Below are 13,685 nucleotides of genomic sequence, written 5' to 3' on the forward strand. Positions count from 1 at the left end.
TTAAATAAATTCCTTGAATTCATTTAATAAAATCCGGTTTTCGAAATAATTAATATATAAATTAATTAAAATAAAAGCGCATTTAATTCTCATGAAATGAAAATAATTTATAAAAATACACGAAACGTTTTATAAATATAATAAAATATATTTATAATTATAGAAAAATACTAGGTATTACAGTCTACCCTCCTTAAAAGAAGTTTTGTCGCAAAACTTGGGCACGGAAATCACAACTTTAAAACTAAACTTGAGACTATTTTGAGACTTTAGTGCGTTTTCTTTGCAAAAAGTTTTAGTTGTCGTACTCTTTAAGTAATTCAACATGACAATAAACAGTGAAACTTCACTGGAAACAACGATTCAAGAATATCCTAAAGGATAAATTGGGTAAATAAGGTAAAAAGCGCGAAATTCTAACGCACTCTACCCTCCTTAAAGAAAACGAGTTACGGCCCCGTAACTCAACTAACCTCGGGAAAAAGCTCGGGATATTTCTTTCTCATTTCCTCCTCCGCTTCCCAGGTAGCTTCCTCAGACTCTTGGTTAGACCACAACACTTTTACGATCTTAACATCCTTAGTTCGAGTGCTACGCACTTTGCTATCAAGTATCTTGACAGGTCTTTCCTCAAAGGTCAAACTTTGGTCTAACTCTATGGTCTCCGGTTGTAGTACATGAGACTTATCCGGGACATACTTCCTCAACTGGGATATATGAAACACATTATGCACTCTATGCAAGTCCATGGGCAAGGCTAGTCTATACGCTACCTTCCCTATCCGCTCTAGGATCTCATATGGGCCTATATACATTGGGCTAAGCTTTCCCTTCTTCCCAAATCTCATCACACCTTTCATTGGTGAAACCTTTAGCAACACTTTGTCACCTACTTGGAACTCTTCATCCCTACGCTTTATATCTGCGTAGCTCTTCTGGCAATCTTGCGCGGCTTGGATTTTGGATTGAATAGTCCGAACCTGATTCATAGTGTCCTCTGTCAATTGGGGACCTAGTACAACGGTTTCACTAATGTCACTCCAACATAGTACGTGGACTTCTGCATTTTCGTCCATACAGGGCTTCGAATGGTGCCATTCCAATGCTGGCATGATAGCTATTGTTGTATGAGAACTCAATTAGATCTAGGCTATCTTCCCATCCACCTTGGAAATCAATCACACAAGCTCTTAGCATATCCTCTAAGGTTTGAATAGTTCTTTCGGTTTGTCCATCTGTGCCTGGGTGGAACACTGTACTCATTTTCAATGTTGTACCAAAGTTCTTCTGCACACTTTTCCAGAAATTCGAAAGGAATCTAGAATCTCTTTCTGATACGATATCCTTAGGAACTCCATGTAATCTCACTACATGTTTGATGTAAGCTTTGGCAAGTTGTTCCATTTTCCAGGTTTCTTTCATTGGTATGAACACTGCCGACTTAGTCAACCTATCGACCACTACCCAAATGGTGTCATTTCCTAACTTTGACTTGGGCAAACAAGTGACGAAGTCCATTGAGATACAGTCCCACTTCCAACTCGGAATCTCTAAAGGTTGGACCTTTCCCTGAGGTCTCCTATGCTCAATCTTAACCTTCTGACAAGTCAAACACCTTGCCATAAATTCAGCCACTTTGTTTTTCATCCTTGGCCACCAATAGACCTTCTTCAGATCCTTATACAGCTTGTCACCTCCCGAGTGAACACAATATGGTGTATTGTGACCTTCTCTCATCAACTTTTCCTTTAGTTCACTACACTTTTGAGGTATGCACCATCGTCCTTTATACCTCAAACTTCCATCTTCGTGGATCTTAAAATCAATCTCCTTTCCTTGCGAAATCTTTTCCTTGATCCGCTCTAACTTAACATCACCAGCCTGATTCTCCCTAATTTCATCAAATACTGAAGACTGGATGGTTAAGGCATTCATCATACTCTTAAGGCATTCTCCACTCACTATTTCTAGATTCAGTCGCTGCATGTCCTTACACAGCTCGTTAGCAACTACTAACGCATTCACACCATGACTTGATTTCCTACTCAAGGCATCTGCAACTACATTGGCTTTTCCTTCATGGTATTGAATATCTAGATCATAGTCCTTGATTAACTCCAACCACCTTCGTTGGAGCATATTTAGGTCCTTTTGTTTGAAAATGTACTTCAAACTCTTATGATCCGTAAATATCCTACATTTCACACCATACATATAGTGTTTCCATATCTTCAATGCAAACACTATGGCAGCTAACTCTAAATCATGGGTAGGGTAATTGGATTCATATAGCTTCAACTGCCTCGATGCATACGCAATCACTTTCCCGTTCTGCATCAACACACACCCTAAACCATTCTTAGAGGCATCACTATATACATCATAAGTACCGCTCTCATCTGGCAAAGTTAACACTGGCGCGGTTGTCAATCGCGTCTTTAAGGCTTGGAACGCTTCCTCACACTGGTCATTCCATTCAAACTTCGCTTCTTTCTTCATCAAGGTTGTCATTGGTTTGGCGATTCTAGAAACGTCTTGCACAAAGCGTCTTTAATAACCCGCTAAACCAAGAAAACTTCGAATATCGGTGACACTCTTAGGTGTAGGGCACTCACTAACAACTTTTATCTTTGCAGGATCCACTGCAACTCCTTCCTTAGATAAAAAATGTCTTAAGAACGCAACTCTTTCCAGCCAGAATTCACACTTTGAGAATTTGGCATACAACTGATTGTCTCTTAGGGTACTCAACACTGACCTTAAGTGTTCCGCATGATCCTCCTCATTCTTAGAGTAGACGAGAATATCATCTATGAAAACCACTACAAACTTGTCCAAGAATGCATGGAATACTCAGTTCATTAAGTCCATAAAGATTGCAGGTGCATTGGTTAACCCAAATGGCATAACTGTGAACTCATAATGACCGCATCTAGTCCTAAATGCAGTCTTTGGTATATTGTGCTCTGCGATCCTCAACTGATGATAACCTGACCTCAAGTCAATTTTGAAAACATTCCCGCTCCTTTCAACTGGTCAAATAGATCATTTATCCTTGGCAAAGGATACTTATTCTTGATTGTGACCTTATTGAGCTCCCTATAGTCTATACAGAGTCTCATACTACCGTCCTTCTTCACAAACAAGCCTGGCGCTCCCCAAGGCGATGCACTTGGTCTAATATAACCTTTTTCTAGCAATTCCTCAAGTTGACCTTTTAACTCACTCATTTCTGCTGGAGCGATCCGGTATGGGGCTTTCGAGATGGGTGCTATTCCGGGTGCTAAATCTATGGTAAAATCGATTGGTTGATTGGGCGGCTTTCCCGGGATCTCTTCCGGAAACACGTTCAGGAATTCACTCACTACTGCAATATCCCATGTTTGCTCTTTCATTACATGGTCTAGGTCTTTTACATTGCATAAGAAAACAGGGTTCCCTTTGTGTATTGACTTCACGAGTTCCATTGCCGTGACGATTCCTACACTCCTAGGCTTCCCAAAATGGCGATACGATACAACCTTTCCTAGACTAGACTTCAAGTGAATCTTCTGCTTCTCACAGTCAATCTTAGCTTTGAACATGGCCAACCAGTCAATTCCCAAAATCACATCTAAATCTCCTAACTCAAACTCGATTAGGCTAGACAAAAATATGGTCTTGGCTATGGTTAAAGGTACATTCTTATGGATCTTGGTGCATTTCACGATCTCACCGGTTGGTATCACTATGGGTACTTCTATCTCTTCAAGTTCTTTCAATCCTAACTTCTCTAAGATACCCTTTGATATAAATGAATAAGTCGCACCAGAATCAAATAGTACTTTAAGTAAAACGGAGTTAATAGAAAAAGTACCAGCTATGACGTCAGACGAGTTTTCGGCTTCCTGCCTAGTGATCACATTCAGCTTTCCTTGGGCAACTCCCTTGTTATAGCCACCTCCATTGGCATTTCCATTGGCATTTCGGTTCCCATTCTGCTGATAGTTCCCTCCGGGCTTTCTATCACCCTGGCCATTATTGCCAATATTTCCACTCTGGTTACCTCTTTGGTTTCCACCATTATTCCCTCCATTCCGGTTTTGGTTATTCCGGTTGTTGTTCTTGCGGTTGCCTTGGTTGGTTTCCCATTCTTGGCCCAACACTCAAATTCTCTATGGCCTAGCTTCTCACAAAACCTACAGACAACTTGGTTTCCATTATAGTCTCGACCTGGGTAATTAGTATGGCAACTTCTATACTCATAGACTCTCGTTCCATTCCCTGCAGACTGATTTCTATCTCCATTGTTATTGTGGAAGTTGTTCCTGTTTCCTCCCTGGTTTCCCCTGAACTGGAAATGGTTATTTCCTTTGTTTTTCTTAAAGTTCCCCTAATTCTGCTGGCCACCACCTTGGTTATGGTTACCAACATCCTTCCTCTTTTCACCAATTCCATTCTTCCTTTGCTGCAAACCATACAAATGGGCAGCTTTTCCATATAGGGTGTCAAGAGATGTAAAGGTATCTCCAGCAAGCATTAGTTGCAAGTCCATAGTCAATCCACTCTCAAATCTATGGGCTCTAAGCTCCTCCGTTGCCACCACTTTCGGTGCAAACCTAGACAATTCTATGAACTTAGAATAGTACTCTGTCACAGACATACCATCCATTTTCAATTCGATGAACTCTTGAGCTTTCTGCTTCTTCAGGTATGGTGGGTAAAACTTGTTCCTTAAGGCTGCTTTGAATGATTCCCATCCAAATCCAGGTGTAGCTCTCAAAGAATTCTCACATCTTTGCCACCATAAATCGGCTTCTCCCCTAAGGTAATAAACAACACTATTGACCCTAAGTTCCTCTGGGCAATTGACAGCTACGATAAGCTTATCGAACTCCCTTAGCCAATTCTCAAGTACAGTTGGGTCTATCTCCCCTTGATACAAAGGAGGCTTACTTTAAGCCACTTTCTTAAACATCTCACCAGCTGGATCAACTCCCTGGTTATTCCTATTCTGTGCTAAGTTCTGCACTACTTCAGCTAGTTGCCTGACCACGTCGGAAATTCCTTGGATAGTCATTTCCCTTCTCATGAATAAAACAAAAGACTAACTTTAACAACTGAGGTTGGAAACTGCCTTACTAACACATTGCACTACCTAGTCATTTAACTGGTGCACATACACGAAAATTTTCGGACCCTAAGCAAGATAAGCGCCTGATTACGGGCCGCTTTTCCCCTTAGTCCGCATCACGAAGTTCAAGTGGTGAAAATTGGACCACCTTGCAAGTATAATTTCATTGAAGAAATGCATGAAATTCCTTTCGCGATAGTCCCTCAAAGATAGCATAAACTTAGAGTTAAAGGTAGAAGAAGGAATTCTAAACTTCATTACTTCAATGGAAAAATAATACATCCTTTGGATCGTACTTTATTCGGAAAACCACAAAACTGAACTACTAAAACCATAAATAGTAGTGTATTACTTTATTGCTTCACTGAATCTTAGCACTAGATATTACATTAGAAAAGTCTTTTAGAATGCTACTCTATTATCCAGCCACCTCTACAAACCGGTGAAGAGTGCTCATGGTCTTCAAAGTCATCAAGTCTTCCTCCGGATCAGACTCGTACTCCATATCCTAATTGTTTTGCTGTAGCACACTATTCAATTCACCATTGTTGGTTTCAGGCTCAATTTCTGTGTCACTGGAGATCTCAATAGTGGGTTCAGGAATGATAGGATTAGGGTTCTCAATCTCAACAACATCATCATCACTATCCTCATCCATCTGAGTCTCTACATCATGATACATTCCTACATTGTGAACACTTGACACTATCTTACCATCCACAAAACATTCCTCCGCTAACTCTATAACTGTAGTCATAATCTCCAAATCATATCTCCATCTACCATCTGGAGTACCATACTTGTAGTAATTGGGAATACAATTCTCCATATGCATATCCCGAAATCGGTTCTTAAGTTCTATGTATGGGTTCTTGGAAGGTAAGCAATGAATAACCATCTCTGCCATAACATCTTTCTTCCTTAATTCAGGTAGGTTCTTCACTATAGCAAAGTAATTGCAGGCAAACTCAATCTTCTTCACATAAATGTGTGGGGTCTCACAGTCTAGCTTCTCTAGGTTTCCTAGATTTGCGTACTTTGAAATCAACATCTTAACCCTGAAAGTTAACAACTAGAAAGTCTTACTAAAGTGTTCCAAAAACAAAGTAAGTTCGTTGAGCCATACAATTTCAATGCACAAGTACATGCTTAATCATGAATCGTGATGCAATTAATCACATAATGCAAAACAAAACATGATCATACTTTAATTAAAAGATCACAAAAATCAAGGAATAATCACATAAACACTTGATTAGAAAGGCATACTTGAATGAAACGCATACTTAGACTAATTATACCCTTCTTATTCTACCCATTCCTCACTTAGAAAAGAAAATAAAAATTTTCGAATTTAATTTAAATAAATAACTTTAAATATTCACGAAATTATTAGAAATTAAAATCGAAAATTTAAAATAATTAATCGAATAATTTAATTAATTCGATCATTTCCAAAAATAATTAAAAGAATTAAATAAATAAATAAATAATTAATTAATTAATTCGGAATTTTCGAAAAAAAAATATGTTTTTTTTTTTGAAAAATTAATTCGACTTTTGTTCGAATTTAATAAATCCGGGAAAATATTTAAATAAATCGATAAATGTTCAAATAACTTAAAATAATTAGTATTTGACTTTTCAAAATATTGAGTACTCAAAATAGCATTTTGACTTTAGGAAAACAATTTTCAAAAATCCTAAAGATCCGCAAATACCACTTTGTAGTATAGATTACTACAAAGCAGCCTTAGTCTCCGATTACCACTTTGTAGTATTACTTACTACAAAGAAGGAATGAAACTAAGCTCTAGTATACCACTTTGTAACACCCAAATAATTCCTTGCTTTTTATAAAACATTTTCCAACTTAAAACACAGGAATTACCAAGATATTACCGCCACCGTGATAACGGCTAAGGCTATTTACCAGAATTATGCAGCGGAATTAACTAACTTTCAAATACATTATATAAATAGTTAATGGTTATTACAACAAGTTGGAACCACTGAGGCCCAAACCAAAATAAACCGTTTAAAATCCATTAACTGAAAGTAGTAGTCATGACTTTAAAATAAACATAAAGAGTTTATAAATCACGGAAGAATAAAACTCTCAACTCGAATCCCATGATAACTTCTCCCGCAAGTTATCTCTACAAACCTGCTTTATTGAAAGTCTACTCCCCAACAACGCAAATGCAATTGATGGATCATCATACGGTCATTAAGGCAAAGGCCATGACCAGAAGACGTGAAGCACGAAGTCAGCAAAAGCTGAGTATGAACAAGCTAGAATAACATTCTATCCTAACATGCTTCAGTCGACAACATTAAATAATCAACATGCAAAAGCCATATAATAAACAATTAAACATGGAGACAAGACTCGACACATGACACGACTCATGACTCACAGTTTAATAAAAAGTAGCTTCGAACGGGTAAAGTAAAGTATCCTCAAAATGAAAGAAAGGGGTGATGGGAGCCCACCTTGCACCATATAATAATAAGTCGGACTCCTACCGACAGTCGGATCCTACCGACGGAATTCCAATGCACAACGGCCTAAAAAGAAAGAATGAAACAACGTCTTGTATCATTCGAGGAGTACAAGTTTTCCGGCAAGTCTCCCCCCATTGTTCATACTCAAGGTATATACGTTCCAAGAGTTTTGAAGCTCTTTTGGGTTACACTTTACGTTAATTAAAATGTTATGTTCAAGGCGATTCAAGACACAACATACAAACAATTAAACAATTAAACAATTCAACAATGACTCTTCAATATTTTACTTCTTTAAGACTTGTGATCAAACATAGACTCAAGAGAAATTACTCCCATTGTTCCTTCTCAAAAACACTGTTTGAGATAACCCGACATTGCCTATTAACAAGCGGGGTGTGCCCTTAGCACGAATTGTCCTTAATTCAATTCACATAGACTCTTCAACATATTCTATCCCTTGGTAGAATATATGTTGCCACTGGCAACATTCGATTGGCTCAATAATTATGCTAGACATCCTGTACTATAGCATAACAACTTGCATGCGCACTACTCATACATGCAAACCAACTTGAACAACATGCTTGACATAATTCAACGATTATAAAAGTCCATAACATGATAGTTCAACAGAATCTATAAAGCATAATTCAATTCATAACATGCTCGTTCACATAGATTCAACAATAATAACAACATGCTTGTTCTCAACATTAAACATGAATTCATAATAACATACTCATTCCCAATCATCAACATGAATTCATAACAACATAAGTTCACATGATTCACATTCAATACACTTCATAAAGTCCTCAAGGGATGGGTGGTCACCCTAGTCTTGTACGTACCTGGAATACCTAAGTACGGGGGCGACTGTGCGAATCACGACTCACTAGAAATCAACTCCTATAAACAAAACAAGAGAACTAAATTATTATCCATGTTTACTAAATTTCCAGCAACTATTTAAGAAACTAAAACCCTTAGTTTAATTAAAAATCATTCATTAATTGGTAATTTAATAGTCTCAAATAGTCAACTCAAGTCCTAACATAAAAACATTGACTTTTTAGCTTTAAAACCCTTAAAAACCAACTTTTTAAACCTTAAAACCATTCTGAAATTTAAGTTGATTCCCATAATTTAAATGGTCATTAAATTATGTGAATCAATCGCTCAATCAATTTGAAACCAAAACCCTAACAACGGTTTAATCCGAAAACATGTTTTGACTTCAAAAATCAACACTTTATAAACTTATTAAATCTGAAAATTATAAACTAAATCATCAAAACCAATTTCTTTAATTAAAACATACTACTAACCCAATACGGTGTTCATAACCGTTTTAATTAATCTAAACAATCCAATAATCAAACTTAAACAGAATAATCAAATCAATTTAAAAACAGAAAATTAATATTTTTGAAAACATAATTTTATTAAACCATTGATCAACACACACACACACATCGATTAATTAATTGTGTGTGTGTGTGCCTACCAACACACACGACAACAAAAAAGAAACAGCAGCAGCGCAACGCACCACAAGGGCGCGCGCGCGAAGGGACAGGCGAGCAAGGGGCACAGCGCACAGCAGGCACAGCGCACAGCGGGGCACTCGACACACGAGCACGAGGCTCATTGCTGCGCTGCTGGGCGAGGCACGAAGAGAGGGGCAGCAAGCTTGGCACACGGGGCTGGGCACACACACGCATGGCACAACTTGTGCCTTGGGCTGCAAGAAAGTCGGACGAAGAGAGGAAGATAGGGGTGTGGGGTGTGCCGCAAGAGAGAGGAAGAGAGGAGAGAGAGAGTGTGCTGAAATTTTTGTGAGGGTTTAATGAGAGGGTCTATTTATTGTTTTTCTCTCCCATGTGGGCTAGGTTATGGTAGTTTGAGTTGGGCTTATTACCGGGCTCAATTCATTAAATTCCTTGCATGCTTTGTTGGGTTTAATTAAAACAAAACGACCGGGCTTTAAGTTTATTAAATTCGTTTTTGAAATACGACCCAACAATTCCCGATTAAATAAATTCCTTGAATTTATTTAATAAAATCCAGTTTTCGAAATAATTAATATTTCAATTAATTAAAATAAAAGCGCATTTAATTCTCATTAAATGAAAATAATTTATAAAAATACACGAAATGTTTTATAAATATAATAAAATATATTTATAATTATAAAAAAATACGAGGTATTAAAGACACGCGAGCTCCCTTGCTCGTTGTGCTGCTGCCTTGCCTCTTGCCTTGCTCTACGATGCATCGTCGCCTTTCTCGATCACCCGCACAGCACAACTGCACAGGCCCGTGCCCGCGCGCGCATGCTCTTGCTTTCTCGCTGCCTCGTACCACATGGGCGACGAGCTCCCTTGCTCGCCGTCGCATGCCCGCACTATGCAACACCCCATAAGGGTAACACTTAGCTTCCACTGCTTCGTGCGTGCAATATTTGTGACCGATTTATAAAAATTAATAACTTTTATATTTAAATTTAACGACAAATTAATAATCCATATTAATTTGACTAAATTTAGGCGAATAAATCAAAAATTTATTATTCAAATTAATTTCCGATTACATATATTCTTAGGGATTAAAATCTAGGTCATAAAATTTTAAAACTTTTCAATTTTAACAAATTTTATGGTGGTTTTTAATCATAGGATCCTAATTAAATTATCAATTAATTATGAAAATCAAAACAAATTCTAAATTATTTGAAATTCAACATACAATTACAAATTAGGTTGTATAATTAACAAGATTAGACCTTAAAATTGTTAAACATATACAGTAGGTCAATCATAGATTCAAGACTTACATACAAGATTCGCTAATATTTAATTTAACATCATAAAAATTACAAATTTTGCATTCCAAAAACTAAAAACTCCGAAAAGTCATAGTTTGGCTTCGAATTTGGGAATTCTGGGTTCGGCATCAAATCTTTTTGTCAAAATTTTAAAACGCCGTTTACATGCGAAATTCACTATAAAAGCATAAGATTTCGACCATTATTGAAAAAATTGCCGAAAAATCCTGCGAACATATAATCAAATAATTGCACGAATTTGCAATTAATTACATACACGAAATTAATCACCCCTTTAATTCATTGCAAATTTATAAAATTTAATCCATGTTAACTATAATTGATTATGTAATTAATTAGAGGCTCGTGATACCACAGTTAGGTTATGAATAATACAACAATATAATTCATGCGGAAAAACCATAAAGCCAGAATCCAAATTAATTGTCATATAGTCAATTAGCATAATTTAGGTGACATGCAATGTGATGCGTGCCTTCCCTAGCTGCTCCCGAACTAAACAAGAATAAGTCTTTAGAGCCCCAAACATTGCCTTTCCGTAGAAAGTCCACAGCACGTTCGGGTCCGCCTTAGGTTTATCCAACTAGGATCTTACTTAAGGTTTTATGTATTCGGGAGTGGCTTGTATTATGTTCTCCCTTTAACACAATAGGAATAAAGAATATGTTTCAATTCAATTGATGTGTATAAATATGAGGCCCTAGCCCTATATTTATAGTGTAGGAAATAAGAAATTTGAGTTTTACTAGGAATAGAATTACCAAACCTACTAGGACTTAAATTCTTATTCAATTAGAATTGCAACTATAATTAAACTCTTAATTATTTGAATTCTAGTAAAACTAGGAATACTTAATCCAAGGTTACTTGGGAATTAAGCAATCGGATATTTCTTGGAGCCCAAGACGAACAACCCCACGCAACCACAAGGGCCCACGTGGGTTATGAAGGAAATAATGCCCTTGGTCCAAGTATGCATTCAATGCTAAGTCTAATAAATGCGATTCAGTATTAATTAATTATGCAAGTTAAGCTTAGGCAAGGAGATCCAATCTCTCCTTACCTATTTGCTTTGGGAATGGAGTACCTCTCTAGGTGTTTGGGTGATGTAGAAAACAAGGAGGGGTTCAAGTATCATCCTAGGTGCAAGAAATTGAATATCACTCACATGATGTTTGCTGATGATCTTTTGATATTTGCTAGAGCTGATATTCCTTCTGTAAAAGGTATTTTTGATGCCTTTACAAAGTTTTCTAGAGCTTTTGGACTTGAAGCAAACTTGCACAAGAGTGAAGTATATATTGCTGGAGTTTCAGATGGGGTTGCAGATCAGATTGTGCAGACTCTGGGTATTTCTAGAGGAACATTTCCTTTTAGATACTTAGGGGTTCCACTAAAAACCAGGAAACTTAGCTTCACTGATTGCAAGCCTTTGATTGAGAAGACAGTGGCTAGAGTGAAAAGCTGGGCTGCTAAATTGCTTACTTATGCTGGTAGGCTTCAACTGGTCAAGTCTGTTCTATTTGGCATTCAGCTGTAATGGTGTCAGATGTTTATAATGCCAAAAAAGGTCATGAAAGAAATTCAAAGAATTTGCAGGAATTTCTTATGGTCTTGGTCTGATGCAGAGTCAAAGAAAGCCTCAGTTGCTTGGGAGTCTATGTGTCTTCCTAAGAATTGTGGTGGATTGAATCTTAAAGATCTAACTGTGTGGAATAAATCAGCCGTAATCAAGCATTGTTGGGCTCTTGCCATGAAACAGGATAGGCTGTGGATTAAATGGATACATGTGTATTATGTTAAGAACAAGGATTTTTGGTCCATGGATATTCCTGAAGGGTTGACATGGTCTTTAAGGAAAGTTTGGGCTAGTAGGGAAATTCTGACTGATGTTGGTGGTCCTGATCAGTTTGTGCATGTGGGAAAATCCAGTATTCATAAGATGTACAAGCATCTAAGGCAACAAGGTAGTTCTGTGATCTGGAAAAGGATAATATGCAACAGCAAGGCAAGTCCAAAGGCTACCTTTGTAGCCTGGTTAGCTCTTCAGAACAGGTTAGCCACAAAAGATAGGCTGGTGAAATGGAATTTACAAATTGAGAAGGTGTGTGTTCTGTGTCAGACCCAGGATGAAACTTTACAGCATCTATTTTTTTAGTGTTGTTACTCTAAAGCAGTCTGGAATGGAGTCTTGGCAAGAATTGGTGAAGCTTATTCAGGGAGCAATTGGCAGGATGTTTGTCACTGGGCAGCAAAGAAGAGTAGGAGTAAAAGATCAAGAGCTAAAGTTTGTAGTTGTGCCTTCACTGAGACTGTCTATGCAATCTGGTTACAGAGGAATGCTAAGATTTTTAGGAACACTCTTGATCAGAGTGAAGTTGTAATTAGTAGAATGTTGTTTCATATTGCTTGTAGGAGTGATGACAGAATGAAGGTTTTCATTCAGTAGGTGGGTTGTCTTTCCTTGTTGGTTAAGGTGCAACTCTAGGGGTGTTTGGTGTATTGGTGTTTTTTATACTTGGTAAGTAATAACAATTTTTATTTGCCAAAAAAAAAAAAATTATGCAAGTTAATAATTCAGTGAGATCAAGTGAACTGTATGCCTAGCTAGAGGCCGCTTTAGTACGTGAACGGGTCAACTATTTAAGTGAATTAAATACTCCATTTATTGATATACGGAATCGGCGAATCTCGGTTCCAGTGGGAGTTGATATCGTCAAAAGGAAAATTATGAATACTCCGGAAACGATGATATTGCCGGAAACAGAAATATTGATCGTATCGGAAATATAAATATTATCAAATTCGTAGATGTTGCCGGAAACGGAAACATGGTATGTATCGGAAAATATTATCGGAAATGGAAATATTGCCGGAATCGTAAATATTGCCGGAAACAGAACTATTGCCGGAATCGGAAATATTGCCGGAATCGGAAATATTAAATATTTATTCGAAACGAAAATTAATTCGGGAATCAGAAATATTAAATATTGTTCAAATCGGAAATAAATTCCGGAATCGGAAAACGAATCGGAAACGCGACGTACGAAATAAACATCGGACAAGCTTGCTAGACGCAAGGCCCATCACGAAGCTAAACCCGCGCAGCAGCGAGCAAATGAAGCAGCAGCCCACGCTCCACCAAGGCAGGCCTAGCCAAGCGCAAGGCAAGGCCAGGCCCAACCAAGGCAAGGCAGCAGGCTGGCGCGC

At 37.6% G+C, this 13,685-nt stretch overlaps 1 protein-coding gene across 1 annotated transcript; it reads left to right on the forward strand.

The window, feature by feature from the left end:
* Nucleotides 1-12,030: 12,030 nt before the first annotated feature.
* LOC110793502 (uncharacterized) lies at nt 12,031-12,921 on the forward strand. Its single transcript, XM_056834192.1, has 2 exons — nt 12,031-12,576; nt 12,631-12,921. Exons 1-2 carry the CDS (start codon nt 12,031-12,033, stop codon nt 12,919-12,921), a joined length of 837 nt encoding a protein of 278 aa, XP_056690170.1.
* The last annotated feature ends 764 nt before the right edge of the window (nt 12,922-13,685 follow it).

This window comes from Spinacia oleracea, chromosome 1 (genome assembly GCF_020520425.1).
Source record: "Spinacia oleracea cultivar Varoflay chromosome 1, BTI_SOV_V1, whole genome shotgun sequence".
Lineage (NCBI taxonomy): Eukaryota > Viridiplantae > Streptophyta > Magnoliopsida > Caryophyllales > Amaranthaceae > Spinacia > Spinacia oleracea.

What these genes read in the sequence shown, in the direction of transcription:
- LOC110793502 (XM_056834192.1), top strand. Translation starts at nt 12,031, where the DNA reads ATGCCAAAAAAGGTCATGAAAGAAATTCAAAGAATTTGCAGGAATTTC. An exon ending in GGAATTTACAAATTGAGAAG is followed by an intron (nt 12,577 to 12,630) that starts GTGTGTGTTCTG and finishes CTATTTTTTTAG; the next exon opens with TGTTGTTACTCTAAAGCAGT.